The sequence below is a fragment of the Giraffa tippelskirchi genome, chromosome 10, assembly GCF_054371585.1.
Source record: "Giraffa tippelskirchi isolate mGirTip1 chromosome 10, T2T-mGirTip1v1.2.pri, whole genome shotgun sequence".
Lineage (NCBI taxonomy): Eukaryota > Metazoa > Chordata > Mammalia > Artiodactyla > Giraffidae > Giraffa > Giraffa tippelskirchi.
The window spans coordinates 9,276,381-9,300,307 of NC_137284.1; the positions used below are offsets into that span (position 1 = coordinate 9,276,381).

General features: G+C 41.7%; 2 protein-coding genes and 1 pseudogene across 2 annotated transcripts in view; 2 read left to right on the forward strand and 1 right to left on the reverse strand.

The window, feature by feature from the left end:
• Positions 1-13,251: 13,251 nt before the first annotated feature.
• The window catches only part of LOC145523074 (solute carrier family 22 member 10-like), a 68,970-nt gene continuing 58,294 nt past the window's right edge, over positions 13,252-23,927 (forward strand). Inside the window, exons 1-2 of the mRNA XM_081532867.1 lie at positions 13,252-13,392; positions 23,024-23,239. The gene's annotated coding sequence lies outside the window, so the exon portion shown is untranslated. The remainder of the gene's footprint in view (positions 13,393-23,023; positions 23,240-23,927) is intronic.
• LOC145522381 (FH2 domain-containing protein 1-like) lies at positions 13,525-16,878 on the reverse strand (annotated as a pseudogene).
• On the forward strand, positions 13,649-17,649 carry LOC145523075 (uncharacterized). Its single transcript, XM_081532869.1, has 2 exons — positions 13,649-14,839; positions 15,391-17,649. The coding sequence occupies exon 2, from the start codon at positions 16,989-16,991 to the stop codon at positions 17,508-17,510; it is 522 nt and encodes a 173-aa protein (XP_081388995.1). The 5' UTR covers positions 13,649-14,839; positions 15,391-16,988; the 3' UTR covers positions 17,511-17,649.

Genomic DNA, 23,927 nt, shown 5'->3' on the forward strand with positions numbered 1-23,927 from the left:
TTAGTCAGTGAAGCAGAAATACATGTTTTTATGGAACTCCCTTGCTTTCTCCATGATAAGACAAATGTTGGCAATTTGATCTCTGGTTTCTCTGCCTTTTCTAAGTCCAGCTTGTACATCTCTAAGTTCTCGATTCACATACCATTGAAGCCTAACTTGAAGGATTTTGAGCATTACCTTGCTAGCATGTGAAATGAGTGCAATTGTACATTGTTTGAGCATTCTTTGGCATTGCCTTTCTATGGGACCAGAATGAAAACCAACCTTTTCCCCGTGACCACTGCTGAGTTTTCCAAATTTACTGACATATTGAGTGCAGCATTAACAGCATCATCTTTTAGGATTTGAAATAGCTCAGCTGGAATTCCATCACCTCCACTAGCTTTGTTTGTAGTAATGCTTCCTAAGACACACTTGACTTCAAACTCCAGGATGTCCAGCTCTAGTTGAGTGATGGCGCCATCACAGTTATCCAGGTCATTAAGACCTTTCTTGTATACTTCTTCTGTGTATTCTTGCCACCTCTTTTCAATCTCTTCTGCTTCTGTTAGGTCCTCACCATTTCTATCCTTTATTGTGCCCATCCTTGTATGAAATATTCCCTTGATATCTTACTTCACTCTGTATAATGGGCCCAGAAAGAAAAACAACAATACAGTATACTAATGCATATATATGGAATTTGAAAGATGGTAACGATAACCCTATATGCGAGACAGAATAAGAGACACAGATGCATGGAACAATTTTATGGACTCTGAGGGAGAAGGTGAGGGTGGGACGTTCTGGGAGAATAGCATTGAAACATGTATATTACCATATGTGAAACAGAACACCATTCCATGTTCGATGCATGTGACAAGGGCTCAGGGCCGGGGCAATGGGATGATCCAGAAGGATGGGATGGGGAGGGAGGTGGGTGGGGGGTCCAGGAAGGGGAACACATGTAAACCCATGGCTGATTCATGTCAATGTATGGCAAAAACTATTACAATATTGTAAAGTAATTAGCCCCCAACTAAAATAAATAAATTTATAAAAAAAAAAAAAGAAATGTTAATTCCTCATCATTAAAGTTTTGACTCCTCACAAAAAAAAAAAAAAAAAGAAATATTCCCTTGATATCTACAATTTTCTTGGAGAGATCTCATCTTTCCCATTCTATTATTTTCCTCCATTTCTTTGCATTGTGAGATGTGGCTTCAATCCCTGGTTCAGAAAGATCCCTTAGAGGAGGAAAATAGTAACCCACTCCAATATTCTTGCCTGAAAAATTCCATGGACAGAGGAACCTGGGAGGCTACAGTCCAAATTGTCCCAAAGAGTCAGACACCACTCAGCAGCTAAGCACTTGTACTATTACTGCTTTTTGCTATTCTCTGGAATGCTACATTCAGTTGGGTATATCTTTCTCTTTCTCCTTTGCCTTTCACTTCTCTTCTCTCCTCAGATATTTGTAAAGCCTCCTCATACAACCACTTTGCCTACTTGCATTGCTTTTCTTTAGGGATGGCTGCCTCCTGCATAGCATTAAAATCTCTGTCCATAATTCTACAGGCACTCTATCTACCAGATCTAATCCCTTGAATCTATTCATCACTTCTACTGTATAATCATAAGGTATTTGATTTAAGTCATACCTGAATGGTCTAGTGGTTTTCCCTACTTTCTTCAATTTAAGCCTGAATTTTGTAATAAGATGTTCATGATCTGAGCCACAGTCTTGTTTTTGCTGACTGTTAGAGCTTCTCCATCTTTGGCTGCAAAGAACATAATCAGTCTAATTTTGGTATTGAGCATCTGGTGATGTCCATGTGTAGAGTCATCTCTTGGGTTGTTGGAAAAAGGTGTTTGCTATGACTAGCATGTTCTCTTGACAAAACTCTGTTAGCCTTTGTCCTGCTTTATTTTGTACTCCAAGGCCAAACTTTCCTGTTATTCCAAGCATCTCTTGACTTCCTACTTTCACATTCCAAACCCCTATGATGAAAATGACAACATTTTTTTTTTTTTTTTGGTGTTAGTTTTAGAAGGTGTTGTAGAACCAGTCAACATCAGCTCTTTTGGCATCAGTGGTTGGGACATAGACTTGGATTACTATGATGTTTAGGTAGTTTGCTTTGAAAATGAACTGAGATCATTCTGTGTTTTTTGAGATTGCACCCAGGTACTGCATTTAAGACTATTTTGTTGACTATGAGGCTTACTCCATTTCTTCTAAGGGATTCTTGTTCACAGTAGTAGATACAATGGTCATCTAAATTAAAATCACCCACTCCCATCCACTTGAATTCACTGATTACTAAAATTTTGATGTTCACTCTTGCCATTTCCTGCTTGACTACATCCAACTTATCTTGATTCATGGACCTAATGTTCCAGGTTCCTACACAATATTGTTTTTTACAGCATTGGGCTTTACTTTCACCACCAGACACATCCACAACTGAGCGTTGTTTCTGCTTTGGCCCAGTCACTTCATTATTTCTGCAGCTATTTGTAATTGCCCTCTACTCTTCCCCAGTAACATATTGGACACCTTCCAACATACAGTGGAGGGTATAGAGGGGGAAGAGAAGAGGTAGCATTGTAAATTTGAGAACAGAGTACAAGGTACATAAACTGGAAGACTGATACCCCTCTGAAGTCAGAGTTAGATGAAGTTGGATGCCAGGAAATTCCAAGGATTCGCTTGGTAGTTACAGTCTCACATTTCCTGGAAAAGTGACTAACCACATTCAGTGACTTGAGTCCAAAGTGCAAAACAGAGAGAAGTTACTTCCAACCACATATTTACGTGCACAGAGTTGTGTAGGTGACACATGGCAGTTTCAAGGAGCACGGATGGGATGGGATTGGCTCTTGCTCAGCATCTTCCTCCCCTGCCTACCCAACTCCATGCACTTCCCAGTCTCACAGAGAAGGACCTTGTATAGGGAAAGGCCAGTCTATTCAGAATACTTTTTCATGGAGGAAGGCTATTTAAGAAGCCTTTGGGTGATCCTTGGCCTTAGAGTTGGTGTCCCCAGAGGGTCTCCATGGCAGGATAAGGTGTGGGAGCTTGATTCAAGGAGGTCTCTGATGGGTACCTAAGGAAGAGAGGCTGGGATTAGGAGGAGCTGCTGGGCCTCCACAAGCTGAAGTGAGGAGCCCTTGGGAGGAATGGACCTGGCCAGCTTGGCTAGGTCTTACTTTAACTGGGGCCTAGAAGGTCCCAGCTTTAGCTTCATGGAGATAAGAAGGGGTAGTGAGATGAGGTTCCTGTAAGTCCCACTGCCCCAAAGCCATTGCCATGGAAAGCTACTTCTTCCTTCCTGGCGGGACAAAGAAATTTGCAAATGTATACAAATAATCTTCTCCTATAGAGAAATATTTCCCCTCACTATAGAATATTTTATGTTTTATGTATCCTCATTAATTTTTCTTTTTTTGACTCTCTGAGTTATTTTATTTTCCTAAGAGTTTGTTTCTTTTTTAAAATTTATCTATTTTTTATTGAAGGGTAATTGCTTTACAGAATTTTTCTGTTTTCTGTCAAACCTCAACATGAATCAGCCATAGGTATACATATACCCCCTCCCTTTCAAACCTCCCTCCCATCTCCCTCCCCATCCCACCCCTCTAGGTTGACACAGAGCTCCTGTTTGAGTTTCCTGAGCCACACAGCAAATTCCTGTTGGCTATCTATTTTGCATATGGTAGTGTAAGTTTCCATGTTACTCTTTCCATACATCTCATCCTCTACTCCCCACTCCTTATGTCCATAGTTTATTTTCTATGTGCTTCCCCATTGTTACCTTGTAAATAAATTCTTCAGTACCTTCAGAATCTTCAATTTCTCTAGATTCTGTATACATGCATTAGAATACAATATTTATCTTTCTCTTTCTGACTTACTTCACTCTGTATAATAGGTTCTAAGTTCATCCACTTCATTAGAACTGATTCAGATGCGTTCTTTTTTTATGGCTGAATAATAGTCCACTGTGTATATGTACCACAACTTTTTTATCCATTTATCTGTCAATAGACATCTAGGTTGCTCCAAGTTCTAGCTATTGTAAATAGTGTTGCAATGAACAATAGGATACGTGTGTCTCTTTCAATTTTGGTTTCCTCAGGGTATGTGCCTAGGAGTGGGATTGCTAAGTCATATGGTTATTTTGTTCCTAGTTTAAGTTCCTGGTTTAAGGAATCTCCATACTGTCTTCCATAGTGGCTGTATCAAATTACATTTCAACCAACAGTGCAAGAGCTTTCCTTTTCTCCACACCCTCTCCAACATTTATTGTTTGTAGACTTTTTGATGAGGGCCATTCTGACCGGTGTGAGGTGATACCTTATTGTAGTTTTGATTAGCATTTCACTAATGTTGAGTATCTTGTCATGTATTTGTTTGCCATCTGTATGTCTTCTTTGGAGAAATGTCTCTTTAGGTTTTTTTCCCACTTTTTGATTGGGTTGTTTGCTTTTCTGGAATTGAGTTGTATGAGCTGCTTGTATATTTTGGAAATTAATCCTTTGTCATTTGTTTCATATCCTATCATTTTCTCTGATTCTGAGGGTTGTCTTTTCACCTTGCTTATAGATTCCTTTGCTGTGCAAAAGCTTTTAAGTTTAATCAGGTCCCACTTGTTTACTTTTGTTTTTATTTCCATTACTCTGGGAGGTGGGTCATAGAGGATCTTGCTTTGATTTATGTCATCGAGTGTTCTGCCTACATTTTCCTCTAAGAGTTTTACAATTTCTGGTCTTACATTTAGGTCTTTAATCCATTTTGAGTTTATCTTTGTGTATGGTGTTAGGAAGTGTTCTAACTTCATTCTTTTACATGTAGCTGTCCAGTTTTCCCAGCACTATTTATTGAAGAGGCTGTCTTTGCCCCATTGTATATTCTTCCCTTCTTTGTCAAAAATAAGGTAGCCATAGGTGCATGGGTTTATTTCTGGGCTTTCTATCCTGTTGCATTGGTCTAGATTTCTGTTTCTGTGCCAGTACTATACTGTCTTGATGACTGTAGCTTTGTAGTGTAATCTGAAGTCAAGAAGGTTGATTCTTCCAGCTCCACTCTTCTTTCTCAAGACTGCTTTGGCTATTCAGGGTCTTTTGTGTTTCCATATGAATTGTGAAATTTTTTGCTCCAATTCTGTAAAAAATGTCATTGGTAATTTGATAGGGATCACACTGAATTGTAGATGGCATTTGGTAGTATAGTCATTTTCACAATACTGATTCTTCCTACCCAGGAACATGGAATATCTCTCCATCTGTTTATGTTGCCTTTGATTTCTTTCATCAGTGTCTTATAATGTTCTGTGTACAGTTCTTTTGTCTCTTTAGGTAAGTTTATTCCTAGATATTTAATTCTTTCTGTTACCATGGTGAATGGGATTGATTCCTTAATTACTATTTCTGATTTTTCATTGTTAGTATATAGAAATGCAAGTGATTTCTGTGTGTTGATTTTGTATCCTGCAACTTTGATAAATTCATTGATTAGCTCTAGTAATTTTCTGATACTATTTTTAGGGTTTTCTATGTACAGTATCATGTCATCTGCAAACAGAACTTTACTTCTTCTTTTCTCATCTGGATTCCTTTTATTAATTTTTCTTCTCTGATTGCTGTAGCTAGGTCTTGCAGAACTATGTTGAATAATGGTGGTGAAAGTGGACACCCTTGTCTTTTTCCTGATCTTAGGGGGAATGTTTTCAGCTTTTCATCATTATGGTGTATGAGCTTTTGGATGTGTTGCTGAATTCTGTTTGCTAAAATTTTGTTGAGGATTTTTACATTTGCATTCATCAGTGATATTGGCCTGTACTTTTCCTTTTTTGTGTTGTCTTCATCTGGTTTTGGTATCAGGGTGATGGTGGCCTCATAGAATAATTTTGGAAGTGTTCCTTCCTCTGCAATTTTTTGAATGAGTTTTAGAAGGATAGGCATTAGTTCTTCTCTAAATGTTTGATAGAATTCTTCTGTGAAGCCACCTGGTCCTGGGCTTTTGTTTTTTTGGTCTGCATTGTCCATTGTAACCTCTCCTTTTTCATTTCTAATTTTGTTGGTTGGTTTGATTCTTCTCTTTTTTTTTTCTTGATGAGTCTGGCAAAAGGCTTGTCAGTTTTGTTTATCTTCTCAAAGGACAAGATTTTAGCTTTATTATTCTTTCATTTCTTTTTCTTTTTCATTTATTTCTGTTCGGATCTTTATGATTTCTTTCCTTCTGCTAATTTTGGGGTGTTTTTGTTCTTCTTTTCCCCGTTGTTTTAGTTGTAAAGTCAGGTTGTCTATTCAATGCTTTTCTTGTTTCTTGAGGTAGGATTGTATTGCTATAAACTTCCCTCTTAGAAGTGCTTTTGCTGCATCCCATAGATTTTGAGTTTTCATGTTTTCATTGTCGTTTGTTTCTAGAATTTTTTTTCTTTCTTCAGCAACCTGTTGGTTATTTAGAGACATGTTGTTTAATCTCCATGTGTTTGTGTTTCTTACCATTTTTTTCCTTGTATTGATACCTAGTCTCATAGTGTTGTCATCAGAGAAGATGCTTGATACAATTTCAATTTTCTTAAACTTACTGAGATTTGATTTGTGACTCAAGATGTTGTCTGTCCTGGAGAATGTTCCATGTGCACTTGAGAAGAAGGGGTATTCTTCTGCACTCGGATGGACTGTCCTGAAGATACCAATGAGATCCATCTCATCTAACGTATCATTTAAGACTTCTGTTTCCTTATAATTTTCTGTTTTGATGATCTGCCCATTGGTGTGAGTGGAGTGTTAAAGTCTCCTACTATTACTGTGTTACTGTCAATTTCTCCTTTTATGTCTATTAGTGTTTGTCTTATGTATTGAGGTGCTCCTATGCTGGGTGCATAGATATTTACAATTGTTATGTCTTCCTCTTGGATTGATTCTTTGACCATTATGTAGTGTCCTTCCTTATCTCTTGTAAGCCTCTTTATTTTACAGTCTATTTTATCTGATATGAGGATTGCTACTCCAGCTTTCTTTTGTTTCCCACTTGCGAGAATATATTTTTCCATTCCCTCACTTTCAGTCTGTATGTGTCTTGAGGTCTGAAATGGGTTTCTTGTAGACAGCATATATATCTGACTTGTTTTTGTATCCATTCAGCCAGTCTGTGTCTTTTGGTTGCAGCATTTGATCCATTTACATTTAATGTAATTATTGATATATATGTTCCTATTGCCATTTTCTTAATTGTTTGGGGTGGTTTTGTAGATCTTTTTTCTTCTCTTGTATTTCTTGACTATATAAGTCTCTTTAACATTTGTTGTAAATCTGGTTTGGTGGTACTGAGTTCTCTTAACTTTTGCTTGTCTGAAAACTTTTTATTTCTCCATCAATTTTGAATGAGATCGATACTGTAATCTTGGTTGTAGATTTTTCCCTTTCAGTGCTGTAAATATATCCTACCATTCCATTCTGGCCTGCAGAGTTTCTGCTGAAAGATCAACTGTTAAGCGTATGGCGTTTCCCTTGTATGTTACTTGTTGCTTCTCCTTTGCTGCTTTTAATATTCTTTCTTTGTGTTTAGTCTTTGTTAGTTTGATTAGTATGTGTCTTGGCATGTTTCTCCTTGAGGTTTACCCTGTATGGGACTCTTTGTGCCTCTTGGACTTGATTGACTATTTCCTTTTCCATATTGGGGAAATTTTCAACTATAATCTCTTCAAAAATCTTCTCATACCATTTCTTTTTCTCTTCTTCTTCTGGGACCCCTATGGTTGGAATGTTGGTGCATTTGATGTGGTCCTAGAGGTCTCTGAGACTGTCCTCAGCTCTTTTAATTCTTTTTACTTTATTCGGCTCTTCATAAGTTATTTCCACCATTTTATCTTCCAGCTCACTGATTCGTTCTTATGCTTCAGATATTCTGCTATTGATTCCTTCTAGAGTATTTTTAATTTTAGTAATTGTGCTGTTTGTCTCTGTATGTTTACTCTTTAATTCTTCTAGGTCTTTGTTAATTGATTCTTGCATTTTCTCCTATTTGTTTTCAAGGTTTTTAATCATCTTTACTATCATTATTCTGAATTCTTTTTGAGGTATTTTGCCCATTTTTCTCTTCATTTATTTGGACTTCTGTGTTTCTAGTTTGTTCCTTCACTGTGTAGTATTTCTCTGCCTTTTCATTTTTTTTTAACTTATTGTGTTTGAAGTCTCCTTTTCCCAGGCTTCTTCCTTGAAGAAGGTTGAATGCTTTTTTCCTTTTGGTTTCTGCCCCCCTAAGGTTGATCCAGTGTTTTGTGTAAGCTTTGTGTAGGGTGAGATTTGTGCTGATTTTTTGTTCGTTTGTTTTTCCTCTGATGAGCAAGGCTGAGTGAGGTGGCAATCTTGTCTGCTGATGATTGGGTTTGTATTTTTGTTTTGTTTGTTGTTAAGATGAGGTGTCCTCACAGGGTGCTACTGATGGTTGGGTGATGCCAGGTCTTTTTTCAAGTGGTTTCCTTTGTGGGAGTTCTCACTATTTGATAATCCCTAGGGTTAGTTCTCTGATAGTCTAAGCTCTTGGAGTCAGTGCTCCCACTCCAAACACCTAGGGCTTGATCTCTGGTTTACTCTTTAAAAATCCAACCCTTGCTGTCTACCATGCAAAACTCTTGACCACTGAGTGAAATCCAAACTTGGGAGTAGATCAAGATAATTCCAACAGGTCATGGGCAGAAGCATCTCTCAGAGTCCCACATGTCTTATCCTTGAAACAAACCTTGAAAGCTACCTTTTGTTTCTCTCGTCTCACCAGTTTGACTCATCAGTCTCCTCATGCTAGGATGCTTTCCTAGTTAATTTCTAATTCGATGTTTTATCCTTAAAATATTTAAAAGTTAAAGCATTTAAAAACGAAGACTTAAGCAAAATCTTTGCATCTTTGATCATTTAAATTGCATTTGTAATGTGAAAACCCTTCACATTCTGAACATTCGATATTCATTTGTATTTTCTCATCGTCTTTTTGTGACTTGACTTCATAAATTTTTTTAACTTTTAAATTAATCAGAATTTATTCTAATGTAATATAAAGCTGTAATGTTATTTCCCCAAAGTATTTCAATATATTTTTAGAACCATACCACTTTCCACACTGTTTCTCACTTCACTTATATCATAATTTCTCTTGTATACACTAGGAATTATTTTCTGAACTATCTTGTTCAGTTAACTTTCTTAGAAATTATATTGATTCTCAGATCTACAGCAAGACTCCATTAAGCATTAGGCAGAGATTCCCAGCAAATATTTAGTCAGACATTCATGCATGTAAAAAAAAAAAAAAAAAATACAAAGATAGAGAAAGACCCATCCTAGATGATTAGAGGTAAAGTGTCCTGAATTTTATACCAGGATGGAAATAGTGCTGACTCCTATCATCCACCATAGAAAGCCTCCTAATTTTCATGAAGCGTTTGGTAGTATTATCAGAAAGCTTTGAATAAGTAGGGGAAAAATTAACCCTAGGCTAAATGTTGCTCTTGTATCATCTAAATCTATTTAAAAAAGAAGATCCCCCAAAGATCAGTGTTTCTAGTAACTTAAGCATATCCCATTTAGCTCAATAACATTTTTAGGATTACAAAAATATCCAGCACCCAACAAGTAAAAAGTCACAATGTCTGACTTCCATCAAAAATTACCAGGCAAGCAAAGAAATAGGATCTATGGTGAGGAGAAAAATTATTCAATAAGAAATAGCTAAACTGAAGTGCCTTATATCTATTATATAAAATAAATTGATAGCTGAACATTCTCCTACAAAGAAAACTACAGGTATCTTCACTGGAAACTGTCACTAAATATTTAAGGAAGATGTCATTTCAATTTTATACAGACTCTTCCAGGAGTAGAAAAGGAGAGGAGGTTTCCTAATATTCCATGTGAGTAGCACTCTTATGATACCAAAAGCAGATGAAGGTAGAAAAAAAGAAATCTACAGTCCAATTACACTCATTTATGTAGATGCAACACTTCTCACTAAAAAATTTAGCAAATTAAATAAAACAATGTGGTTTTTTAAAGGTTACTACATTCTGAACAAGTAGGCTTATCCTAGTGGAAATTTAATTTAACATTTTAAAACATATCAGTTTAACCCATCATTTAGACTAAACAAGGAAAAGAAATATGTTCATCTCAATATACTTGACAAACTCTGTTGGGAAAAGCAAACAGTAGCAGAGCTGCAAAGTGGACACAGACAAAGGGCGCTCTTTCAGACACATAGTAGTCTTTTTTAGTAGAAATGTGAAAGGTCCCTTCCTTGTTCTCTCAGCCATTATTTTAGTTTTGTATAAAGATGCTGGAGTCTTGATACTTCAGGTGGAGAGATTTTGAAGTATATGCAGCCAAAATAATTCTGGAAACCTGCCAACTTAGAGACTTAAACCTCCAAGCTAAAATCACATAATCTTGTACAAAAGCACAATGAGGAATAAGAACCACATTTGTGGACTACCTGATACCTTTGATTTTATGATTTTGTCTCATAAATCTTTGTACTCATCAGAACAATCCAAGTCTTTTGTAGGCTAAACATACTCAACAAATGTTTGCTGAACTAAAAATTGAATAAAACTCTTTAAAGCTACCAACTGTCTTTAATAAGTTATATTATGTTTATCTTTTTATTATAGCATTTGTTAACCTTTATGAATGTCCACAGCAGTATGCCCTTGCCCACAAAGAGAACTATTAGCGCTTTTAAAACTGCTGTTTTGGTTTTTTCCCATAAACTTTATTAAACTACGCATTACATAAAAGAACATAAAAATGGACCTTTAAATATATTCAATTCATCTTAAATTTACATAGAAAATTATTTACACTTCTGCATTATATACTTAATTATTTTTTCAAGCTCCCTACCAATAAAAGGTAATAGAATGATCACTTGCTCACAAAAGATGCATACAAGTTGTCCATGGAACTAAGCAAGACACCACATCTCAGGAAACTCAGCTTATTAGATTTCAAAGTAACAATTCATTAAGAAGTGCTTTCATATGAGCAGCCCTCTATGTGAGATCTCTGCTATAAAGATTCTGGGGGTTCATTCTGAAAGCTGATCCCAGGGCAGAGATGGGCTCTTCATTGTTCATGATGACTTGGACTCTTGGAGTTAGAAGGACACTTGAAGGCATGAGAGGGGCCATGCCTCCACTTCTGCAGACTGGGAAACAGAGGAATAAGGAGAGGGAGTGACTGGCTAAGGCCACACGGCATCAGTGATAAAAACAGGGACTCAGACCCTTGTTTCTAGGGTCCCATTAAAGGGTCATGATCTTGGCACTACCCCAAAATTCACAAACTTTTAACCTCTTCTACAAATCCTGTGTTTTGAAAATTATTTTCTGTATTATTAAATACATGACTTTCTACAATTTTTGAGATGGGAAAAAATGGCTCAGGTTTCTCATAACCATCTTTGTGGAGTCCTGGAAATACATACTTGGACTATTTTTACAAGAGGTTTTGTGGTCAGGTGCCTTACTTTTTCAACCATAAATTTTGCCTTTTCAATTTATCTGACTTATGGAAGTTCAGTTTCCAATTAATTCAAATAGAAGGCAACATTCTATGGGAGGGAGACTATACCATCAACCATATGAATTCATCACAAATACATCATATTTGCTGAAGTCTATCTACCACTGTCAGATCTAAAACAAAGCTTCACTAGTAAGTGATCAAAAGTGGAAAAAAAACTGGAAGCAATTTTTATTTTTTTAATTTTAAATTAGTTTTTTTTTAATCTATTTTTTTAACTTTACAATATTGTATTTGTTTTGCCATACATTGATATGAATCCACCATGGGTGTACATGTTTTCCAACAGACACTTCTCCAAAGAAGACATACAGATGGCTAACAAACACATGGAAAGATGCTCAACATCACTCATTATCAGAGATATGCAAATCAAAACCACAATGAGGTACTATTTCACGCCCGTCAGAATGGCTGCTATCCAAGACTACAAGCAATAAATGCTGGAAAGAGTGTGAAGAAAAGGGAACCCTCTTACACTGTTGGTGGAAGCAATTTTTAAATAACAAAAAGATTTCAAGAATTCCCTCATTTCCCAATTAGTTGATGGGAAATAGTGAAACTAGCACTGAGTAGAACTAGTACATGGTTTCCCCTTTCTTTTGAAAAAAACCTGACTATTTTTTTTCAAAATTTTTCTGATAATATAAAATCTCCTTAAAGCAATTTCATTTTGGGAGGTCTGATTTTTTTTTTTTTAGAGCTAGAAATAAAATTTTATTTTATTTTTTTATTTTAAATTAGTTTATTTACCTATTTTTTTAACTCTACAATATTGTATTTGTTTTGCCATACATTGACATGAATCCACCATGGGTGTACATGTTTTCCCCTTCCAGAACCCCCCTCCGAGGTCTGATTTTAAAAACCCAGTGGCCCAACGGCCCTTAAAAAGTTGATCTGGTTTTATTCAGGATTTAAAACTATACTACCAAAGAACAGATATGTGTGTGTGTGTGTGTTCAGTCGTGTCCGACATTTTGCAACCCCATGTAGCCCACCAGGCTCCTCTGTCCATGGAATTTTCCAGGCAAGAATACTGGAGTGGATTGCCATTTCTTTCTTCAACAGTTCTTCCTGACCCAGAGATCAAACCCCTCTCCTGCATTGGCAGGCAGATTCTTTGCCACTGAGCCACCTGGAAAGAGACATCAACATTAAAAAGTATAGCAAGACAGACAGACAGACAGACAAAAGAGGGACTTTCTCCAGGCTCCAGGAGAAAGACTAGGAGACTGAAGAGTTAATTCTTTCCTGTAACTAGAGCGAACACAAGTCATAGCAGCCTTCACTTAGTTTTATAAGATACTCAAAGGAGAAAAGGCTTCAATACTTTGGCCACCTGATGTAAAGAGTCAATTCATTGGAAAAGACCCCGATCCTGGGAAAGATTGAGGGCAGAAAGAGGAGGGGGAGACAGGGGATGAGATGGCTGGATGGCATCACCGACTCAATGGACATGAGTCTGAGCAAACTGCGGGAGATAGTGAAGGACAGGGAATCCTGGCATACTGTAGTCCATGGGGTAGAAAAGAGCTGGACACAACCTAGCAACTGAACAGCAACAACAAATGAGAGAACACAGAAGGGGAGAGATGTGCCTGCCTGAAACCTCTGTTATGACCTTCTATCAAAATGCAGCATGTGTAAATTCCAGAAGCTTCAGCATTCTCCCAGAGACTGTCGCCTTCTGTGACAGGAGCATCTGCAGGTGGCCCCAGAGGACGACTTCATGTGGAAGAGCCATGAGCGGGAAGGAGGGGCGGTCGGCCATTCTCAGAAGTCTGTCCAGGAGGCGAGAGCGGAAGACGGTTGCTCTTCACTTCTGTAAGGGATGGAGCCCCTTCCCCAGCGTCGCTGGACTGGCGTCCTCCAGTGGGAGGGAGGCCCTTTCCCCGGTCTATCGGTCCTTTTCCGGGATCTCCCTGCCGCTCCGGGGCCCCAGGCCGACTCCATCCCCTACTGGGGAACGCAGACGCCGCTGTCTTTGGGGAGCGGGGTCCCCGGGCCACCCTTCACCCTCAGCTGCCGCAGCGCCACGGTCTGGGTGAGGCCAGGGGCTCTGCCCACGTAGGGGAGAGTCAGTCCTCTGGTGCCGAGACAAGGAGGTGAACGTGTTGCGAGCGAAGCTGATGACAAGGGCCCGGCCGGGGGCGGAGCGGCTCCTTGAGGCTGTCGGGGCCCGGGAACCTCCCCCCACCCCCGCCCCCGCCCCACCTTCTGCCACCTGACGTTGCTGGCGGGGGAATGGGGGCAGGGGGCACGGAGCTTGGAGCTGAGCTTCCTAAAGGTGTCCTGGGTGGTTCGCGGGGCTCCCTCCCCGCCAGGCCGCTGTCCAGGGCCTCCTCGGAAGCTTGCTGGAGGCCCTCTCACCAGCTGCGGCTCAACTGGGGCGCGGGCGGGTCCCAGCCGCCAGCCCTCGCGAAGGGCGCCTTCTGTTGCGGGAGGAGCGGGGGAGGGAGGGTGTGGAGGGGAGCGCGGCCGGCTGCTCCCGCCCTCGCTTTCCCAGCCCATCAGCGCCAGCCCCGGCACCGCGACCCTCTGGGCAACACTGACCGCTGAGGCCTCAGCCGACGCCGACGCCTGTTTGAGGGAGTTCCTCTTCGGGGGCCATCACCTCTCTCTCTCTGGCCGGCCTGTCCCTGGGCAGGTCCCCGTGGCAGCCGGGCTCGCGGCAGCCTCCCCAGGTGGGATGCAGGTGGGGTTAGAGGAGACCTGGCTGCCTCCGGTCTCCTTGGCTCCGGAGGACACGGAGCCCTCCCCCATCGACCCGATCCTGCGGGTCCCCACCCCTCTTCGGGCCTGGAGTCTGTTCCCTCCTTGCAGTCAAGGGGCAGCGAGCAGTCAGTGGTGTCTGAGAAGTAGAACCGAGAGCCAGGATCTTGGTTCCCAGGGTCGCTGCTGCCCTCAAATATCAGAGCCTCGCTCCTGGGCTCCTCGGGGCCGCCCCGCCGTTCCCCCCGCCCCGCCCTGGGCACCTCTGCTCGCTCTGGCGTCAGGCTGTCTTTGCAGGCGCCCGGGGACTAAGTCACTCATCACCCTCCCCCCCCCCCCCAGATGCCAGCTCTACTGGGCTGCAGTAATTCACCGTCAGGTGGCCGGCTCTTCCGGGCCCGTGGGAGCCTGGCGGTAGAAGTGAGCCAGTCCAGTCAGAAGCTCATGCCCCCTAATCCTTTGAGCCAACGGCAAGAGTGGAGGGTACCGCTCGGGACCCAGACCGCGGGCTCTCTGCTCCTCTTTCGGAGGATGCTGAGCCCACTGCGCTGAACCCCGGGTAAGACTGCGGACAGTCCTCAGGCCGGGGGGTGCGGGGAGAGTTGGGACTGGCTCGGCCAAGCCAAGGCGGGTTCGGGGGCTTCCTCCTGGCCCTCCGAGGCCTGAGGTCTGGACGCTGGGCTGGAGTCCTGGTCCCTAGGCTCTCCAGGCTCCGCTGGGCGGGTCCCGCCGGGGGCAGCTCCGGAACGAGCTGTTGAACTTGAGCTCCTCCTCGGGGCTGCCAGTGGAGCTCTCTGCGAAGATTAGAAGCTCGGGATCCGACGCGCCCAGGGAGAGGCTGGAGCGAAGGGCGTTGGGGGTCTGGTAGGAGGGGCTGATGGGCCCGGAGTGGAGGAAAGCAGGCGGGTCCTCCGAGCTCCTCTTGATCAACAGCCCCGAGTTATTCTCACTGCTGCTCCGGCCGGATCCCCAGCTCCCCAGCCGCCCAAGGACGCTGCTTCAGCTCCTGCGCCTCGTGGTCTCGGTTGTCTGTCACCGCTTCGTTGAATCTGACACAAAGTCGCTATCTGGAGGCATTCGTCCAGTTGCGCTATGTCTTTGTCTTCACAGGAGTCCGTGAAGGCGTTGCGGCTTGTCTCCGGGCCCCTGCTTCCAGCGCCCCAGCTTTTCCAGGGCACCCTGAAGTAAATCTTCGTCCACTGACACCCACTCACCACCCCACTGGATGTTCTTTAGAGATCTCGTCCTGATCCCAAAGGCCAGGAAGCAGCTAAGCCCGTGGGTCACAACTACTGAGCCCACTTGCTGCAACTCCTGAAGCCCCAGCGCCCCAGAGCCCAGAGATCCGCAGCAAGAGAAGCCAGGGCATTGAGAAGCTAGAGAGTAGCCCCCTCTCCCTGCAAGTAGAGAAACCCAGCGTGCAGCAAGGAAGACCCAGCACAGCCAAAAATAAATAAAATTGTATTTTAAAAAGAGAGAGAATGCAGCCTGCCTCCGTATTTTCCAGAGATAATCTAGCATCCTCGAGAACACGATGAAACTTTTCAGAAAAGTTCAGAAGCACGGCATCTTCGTTTTGGGCTTCCCATGCAACAATACAGGAGATTCATCGCAGGTTTTATTGCGTTGTCTGCCAAGTTAAGCAAAGAAGACAGGTTAAATCACATTGCATTGCTAGCACGCCCCCTCTGCAATCATGATATTCCCTTCTTGCAACACCAAGTATATTAATAATATTAATAATATCGAATGTAGTTCCTCACACACATCAGCTCTTTTGTAGCAGTTTTGAGAATCATCATGGCTGTGTAAAGAGAAGAAGAAGGCAAAAATTCTTTCTAATTTAGCACCATGACTTCACTCTGCAGTGAGTAGTTCAGCATCTGAATTAAGGGATCTTCCCAGGACAGCTTGGCCATGTCTCCACTAAAAGCTTTTAGTTTCTTCATATCTTCTGACTCTGGCAAAAGCTTAAGAAATTCTGGCAATGTCTCTGATCCATCATGCTCACTCTTTCCTTAGTGAATGTCTTCTTCAATGGACCAAGGAGAATTCTTAAATAACTTAAGAAATATCCCAGTGTTCATGCTCCATTTTGCAACCAAGTTAATAATCTCTTCTCTGGCCTTCCTGAAGGACAATTTTGAAGCCTTCCTCTCATAGAAGAGGAAGACTTAGTGGTATTTTCTTGCTGCCCAAACAGCTCTTGGGTGGTTTCTGTGTCGATTTGGTAGTGATGCTGATGCCTGGTGCCAAGGTCCAGATGTTGGTTTTGCTACAAACATGCTCCTCTGGAATGGTTTTCAAAAAAAAAAAAAAACAAAAGCTTCTCGTTCACTTTTTCTTACCAGGGTGGCTGTAGCTGTTCATGTGAGAGGTTGAGGGTAGTTCTGGGGTGGAAAAGGGGACCAGAGGCCCTCCAGTCAACTTTGGGGGTTAGGGGGAAGAGAGAGAGGAAACCCTTCCAAGGAGTTTGAACCTGGTGGAGGGGGTGGAGAGGAGTTGGTGGTGGTGCTTGCCCAACCATGCATCTAGCTGCTGTGGTGCTATTCCTACTTCCTTTATACTGACCAAGCAGATATAATTCATAACATGCATAGTATGTTACCTTTTAAGGAGATAATTTCTTGACCTTGGGGAAGCAGACACAGACATCAGACTTATGCCATACTTTTCCAGCCACTAGCAAGAGAAGTGGCTGACAGAGGATGAGATGGTCAGATATCATGAACACAATGGACATGAATTTGAGCAAACTCCGGGAAAACGGGGAAGCCTGGCATGTAGCAGTCCATAAGATCGCAGAGACGGACACGCCTGAGGGAATGAACAATGAGAAGAAGCCTGCCGCCTTTGGCTGTCATCTTCCAAACCAAAGCGCCACCAGCTGGACCACACGGAAGGCTCGGAGGGCGACGCATCCGCCGGAGTCCCTGGGAGCCGCGTCTGCAGAGCGGCAGCAGAGGGACGCGGGTACGGGTCCCCCCGGGCCGCCAGTCCCAGCGCGTCTTCTCCCGGCATCGGCTGGCGGGGTGAGGGCGCGGGCGCAGGTGCGCGGCGGCGATGAAAGCTCACACGCGCCGTGTAGGCTCTGCCGCGACAGGACAGGCCGGGGAGAGTCCACCGCCCGCCGCGCGGGGACACGCGTGCCCACGGGATCACGCCGGGCAGGCTCGGACCCATCCACCTCCCCGAGCGCTGATCGCGCCCGCCTGAATCTGCTGTTTTAAAAATGCAAGCAAATATTTCACACTGGATTTGACTTAAACTACTATTACATTTGAACAACTTTCATATATTAATTAATCAGAGCACTTGGAATATAAATTTAATTTGTAGCGATTTTATTAAATGTATATACATTTTGAATATTGTTTATCCTGTTATTTTCCCCACGATTTTGATAACTACATGATATTTTAAATATGCTTATTGTTTAAAAAATGAACAGAGAAAATTGCAAAGAAAAAGTAGTAATCACTTAAAAATTTGCTCTTTAAAGTTCCCCATCATTATCATTTCAATGAGTGAATTTCCAAGTAGCACTTAATCTTTATCTTTGTCAATGGCTTTTGTTGTCCAAACTAGCATGTACTAAGTTTACAGATGTATGAGTATCTACTTCTGTATTTCTTTTGATACTGGTTACCTATACTACTCTGTTCCGATTTTGATAAATTTAGAGTTCATTATGTGCTGATCCATACATAAACCAGCCACATCCTAATCACATAGTATTTCTGTTTCTGAATTATCTTGTTCATTAATATTAATAATTTATTGATAAATTGGAAGCTTTTCAGCTACCTCTCCCAAAATATTTGTTAGTGGAATTGCCTGTTCCCATATATTTATACATTGAGTTGTAAATGAAATTAATATTTCCAGTTTATTTTCTTGCTACTTTGTAGATAGAAAGGGTTGTTTCCTTCATATGTTTCTCTTCCTCATCAGTGATATCATGAAGTCTTAAAATTTTGTCACTTTCAGGTAGGAATCTTTTTCATTTGTTTCTCAAGAATTTTCTGCTGGAAAAAAAAAAAAAACAAAAACACCAGACACAGCCAATCAACCAATTAGCAAATAAAAATAAACATTATAAAACAAAAATTAAAAATAATTTGAGATACACTCGCTGCATAAATAAACTGGTCTTCTAACCATCACCATTTTATAATCCAGTAAAATACATGGGATTGAAACATGCTGGAGAAAGGCTTTGCTAACTGTACAGACCTGAGAAAGCAGTTTTGAAACTTGCTGCTCTCACTTGAGCTTTTCAGACCTCTGACCAATGACACCTTTGGGAAGGCAAGAGGTAAATTAAAAATCTAAGGGATTCCACATGTATGCATTAACATACAATATTTGCTTTTCTGTTTCTGACTTACTTCACTCTGTATAACAGGCACTAGGTTCATCCACCTCACTAAAACTGATTCAAGTTCATTCCTTTTTATGGCTGAGTAATAGACCGTTGTATATATGTACAACACTTCCTTCATCCATTCATCTGTGGACACAGTGAGGGAAGAAGAGGGTAGGACAGATTGAGAAAGTAGCATTGACATATATACACTGCTGCTGCTGCTACGTTGCTTTAGTCGTGTCCGACTCTATGCGACCCCATAGATGGCAGCCCACCAGGCTCCTCTGTCCCTGGGATTCTCCAGGCAAGAATATATATATATATATTTGCTTCAGTCATTTCTGACTCTTTGAGACCCTATGGACTGTAGCCCAGCAGGCTCCTCTCTCCATGGGATTCTCCAGGCAAGAACCCTGGAGTGGGTTGTCATGCCCTTCTCCAGGGGATCTTCCCAACCCAGAGATCGAATCTGCATCTCTTATGTCTCCTGCATTACAGGCAGATTCTTTACCACTGAGCCACCAGGGAAGCCTATATATATATATATATATATATATATATATATCTCAATACACCTGATTTGTGTTGTTGTACAGCAGAAATCAACAGAACATTGTAAAGCAGTTATCCTCCAATTGAAAAATTTTTTAAAAATATAAGGGAACCAGTTACCCATTTATTGTTGGTTGAAATGTGTCCCCCCCAAAGTACCCATATTGTCAACTCTCAGTATCTCAGATGTGAGATTACCATATCTGGAAATAAGGTTGTTGCTTATATGAGTAATTAAGATGAGGTCAAACTGGAGTAGGATGGGCCACTAATCCAGTATAGTGGGATCCTTATAAATAGGGGAACTCTGGGGCTTCCCAGGTGGCTCAGTGGTAAAGAATCCACCTGCCTTGCAGGAGACTCAGGTTTGATCCCTTGGTCAAGAAGATCCCTTGGAATAGGAAATGGCAACCAGCTCCAGTATTCTTGCTTGGAAAATTCCACAGACAGACGAGCCTGGCGAGCTACAGTACATGGGATCACCAAGAGTCAGACACAACTGAGCATGCATGCAGTAGACAAAGAGGCATGCCAGGGAGATGCCATGTGAAAATTGGAATTATTTTTCCACAAGTCAAGGAACCACCAGAAGCCAGGAGAGACATAGAACAGACCCTTCCTAGAGCCTTCAGAGGAAGCGTGCCCCTGCCAACAACTTGAACTCAGACCTCCAACCTCCTGATGTGTGTGAGACAATTTCGAAATTTCAATTTGTAGAACTCTATTATGGAAGCCCTATGGAACTATCCATTTAGTCGATGATGGCATCCAACCATCTCATGCTCTGTCATCCTCTTCTCCTCCTGCCTTCAAGCTTTCCTGACATCAGGGTCTTTTCCAGTGAGTCAGTTCTTCACATCAGGTGACCAAAGTATTGGAGCTTCAGCTTCAGCATCAGTCCTTTCAGTGAATATTCAGGACTGATTTCCTTTGGGATTGACAGGTTTGATCTCCTTGCAGTCCAAGGGACTCTCAAGAGTCTTCTCCAACATCACAGTTCAAAAGCATCAGTTCTTCAGCGCCCAACTTTCTTTATGGTCCAACCCTCAAATCCATACATGACTACTGGAAAAACCATAGCTTTGACTAGACAGACCTTTGTCAGCAAAGTAATGTCTCTGCTTTTTAATATGCTGTGTAGGTTGGTCATAGCTTTTCTTCCAAGGAGCAAGTGTCTTTTTTCACGGCAGCAGTCACCATCTGCAGTGATTTTGGAGCCTAAGAAAATAAAATCTGCCACTGTTTCCGTTGTTTCCCCCATCTACTTGCCATGAAGTGATGGGACCAGATGCCATGATCTTAGTTTTTTTAATGTTGACCTTTAAGCCAGCTTTTTCACTCTGCTCTTTCACTTTCATCAAGAAGCTCTTTAGTTCATCTTTGCTTTCTGCCATAAAGGTGGTGTCATCTGCATATCTGAGGTTATTCATATTTCCTCCAGCAATCTTGATTCCAGTTTGTGCTTCATCCAGCCCGGCATTTTGCATGATGTACTCTGCATATAAGTTAAATAAGCAGGGTGACAATATACAGCCTTGACATACTCCTTTCTCAATTTGGAACAAGTCCGTTTTTCCATGTTCAGTTCTAACTGTTGCTTTTTGACCTGCATACAGATTTCTCAGGAGGCAGGTAAAGTGGTCTGGTATTCCTATCTCTTGAAGAATTTTCCAGTTTCTTGTGATCCACACAGTCAAAGACTTTAGCCTTTGAAGTCAATGAAGCAGAAGTAGATGCTATTCTGGAATTCTCTTGCTTTTTCTGTGATCCAGCAGATGTTGGCAATTTTATCTCTGGTTCCTCTGCCTTTTCTAAATCCAGCTTGAACATCTGGAAGTTCTTGGTTCATGTACCATTGAAGCCTAGCTTGGAGAATTTTCAGCGTGTGGATTTTGCTAGCATGTGAGATGAGTGCAATTGTGTGGTAGCTTGAACATTTTTTGGCATTGCCTTTCTTTGGGATTGGAATGAAAACTGACCTTTTCCAGTCCTGTAGCCACTGCTGAGTTTTCCAAATTTGCTGGCATATTGAGTGCAGCACTTTCACAGCATCATCTTTCAGGATTTGAAATAGCTCAGCTGGAATTCCATCACTTCCACTAGCTTTGTTCATAGTGATGTTTCCTAAGGCCCACTTGACTTTGAACTCCAGGATGTCTGGCTCTAGGTGAGTGATCACACCATCACGGTTATCTGGGTCATTAAGATCTTTTTTGTATAGCTCTTCTGTGTAATCTTGCCACCTCTATGGCCCTATCAGAGTCTTCTTCTAGCCTCTGGCAGCTGGCAATCAGACAGCTTCTTTCTCTGGTCCTTCACTGTTGCTCAGCCTGTTCAGACACTTAAATAGCCACCATGACTGGAGTCCTTCTCTGTTGCTTGGCACATCAGGCACTTAAATGGCCATCCTGGCTGGAGTCCTTCTCTCTTGCTCCATATATCAGGTGCTTAAAGAAGCCCCCTGATTGGGGTCCTTCTCTCTGGTTCAGTGCATCAGGTGCTTAAAGGACCAGCCTCTCTGGAGTCTTTCTCTATTGTTCAGCTGCCTGTGCTGGTGTGGGGGGAGAGAGAGGCTACAGTGATGGCTCCACTCTCTGCACGTGACTCAGCAGTATCCCCTTGCCTCTGTGGCTGCCTGGTTTTCCTCCACAGGCATTTCCCACCGTGATCTCTTCTCTCATGTGCCCTGGGGTCATCTCCCCGCAATCAACAGCAGATCTTGCGCTGGGTTTGCTCTCCAATTCCTATGCTCAACTTCCCAGCTGCTGTGCTTTCTAGGAGACTTGTGTGCCTGTCTGGGATACGTGTGGCTGTGTCAATGATTGTCCTACTCCACCAGTTCATCTCACCCTCCATACTTCCCTGTATCCATAGTCCATCCTCTATGTTTGCATCTTTATTACTGCCCTGAAAACAAGTACCATCTTTCTAGATTCATACATATGTGTTAATATGCAATATTTGTTTTTCTCTTTCTGACTTACTTCACTCATATGACAGACTCTAGATCTATCCACATCACCACAAATGAAGCAGTTTCATTCCATTGTATATATGCACACATCTGCATCCATTTATTTGTTGATGGATATTTAGGTTGCTTTCATGTCTTGGCTATTGTAAATATTGCTTCAATGAACATGGTGGTTCACCTGTTTTTTTGAATTATGGTTTTCTCAAGGTATATGCCCAGAGTGGGATTGCTATGTTATATGGTAGTTCATCAGCTTCCTGGGTGACTTAGTGATAAAGAATCTGCCTGCAACGCAGGAGATGCAGGAGATATGGGCTTGAACCTTGGGTCAGGAAACCCCCTGGAGGAGGGCATGGCAACCCATCCAGTATCTTGCCAGGAAACTCCTATGGACAGAGGAGCCTGGTGGGTTACAGTCCCTAGGGTCACAAAATGTTGGACCCAACTGAAGCAACTGAGAACGGATGCACATGGTACTACTATTTTTAGTTTTTTAAGGAATCTCCATACAGTTCTCTATCCTGGCTGTATCAATTTATATTCCTACCAACAGTGCAAGAGGGTTTATTTTCTCCACATCCATTCCAGCATTTATTGCTTATAGATTTCTTTATGATGACCATTCTGACTGGTGTGAGGTGATACCTCATTGTAGTATTGATTTGCATTTTTCTAATAATGAACAATGATGTTTCATATGTTTCTTGGCCATCTGTGTGTCTTCTTTGGAGAAATGTCTGTTTAGGTCTAACACTGATTTCTTAATTTGGTTGTTTGGTTGTTTTTTTGTTGAACTGCTTGTATATTTTGGAGATTAATTCTTAGTCAGTTGCTTTATTTGTAATTAGTTTCATGTCCCTGGTGGCTCAGCTGGTAAAGAATCCACTTGCAATACAGGAGACCTGGGTTTGACGCCTGGATTGGGAAGATCCCCTGGAGAAGGGAATGGCTACCCACTTCAGCATTCTGGCCTGGAGACTCCCATGGACTGTACAGTCCATGAGGTTGCAAAGAGTCAGACATGACTGAGCAACTTTTACGTTCACTTTTTCTCCAGTTCTGAGGTTTGTCTCTTCATCTTTTTGTGATTTCCTTCTTGTGCTAAAGCTTTTAAGTTTAATTAGGTCCTATTTGTTTGTTTGTTTTTATTTTCACCACTCTAGAAGATGAGTCAAAGAGGATCTTGCTGCCGTTTATGTCAAAGAGTGTTCTGCCTGTGTTTTCCTCTAAGAATTTTATAGTGTCTGGCCTTACATTTAGGACTTTTATCCATTAGGAGTATACTTTTGTTAATGGGGTTAGAAACTGTTTACATTTCATTTTTTTTACATGTAGCTGTTCAGTTTTTCCAGCACCACTTATTGAAGAGGCTGTCTTTTCACCATGGTATTTTCTTGCCCTCTTAGTCAAAGGTTAGGTGACTATAGGTGCATGAGTTTTTCTCTGGACTTTACATATAATCCAAAGCAATCTACACATTCAATACAATCCCTATCAAATTACCAATGTCATTTTTCACAGATCTAGAACAAAAAATTTATAACTTGTATGGAACAAAAAAAGACCCCAAATAGACCCCTTGGCAACCTTAAGTAAGAAAAATGGAGCTTAAGGGATCAGGCTCCCTGACTTAAGACTATACTACAAAGCTACAATAGTCAAGACAGAATGGTACAGACACAAAAATGGAAATATAGATCAATGAAACAGGACAGAAAGGCCAGAGATAAACTTACAATATATTTTAAAAAT

Bases quoted from the DNA above. Each gene is read 5' to 3' on its own strand.
- LOC145523075 (XM_081532869.1), top strand. From the start codon at position 16,989: ATGAGATGGTCAGATATCATGAACACAATGGACATGAATTTGAGCAAA.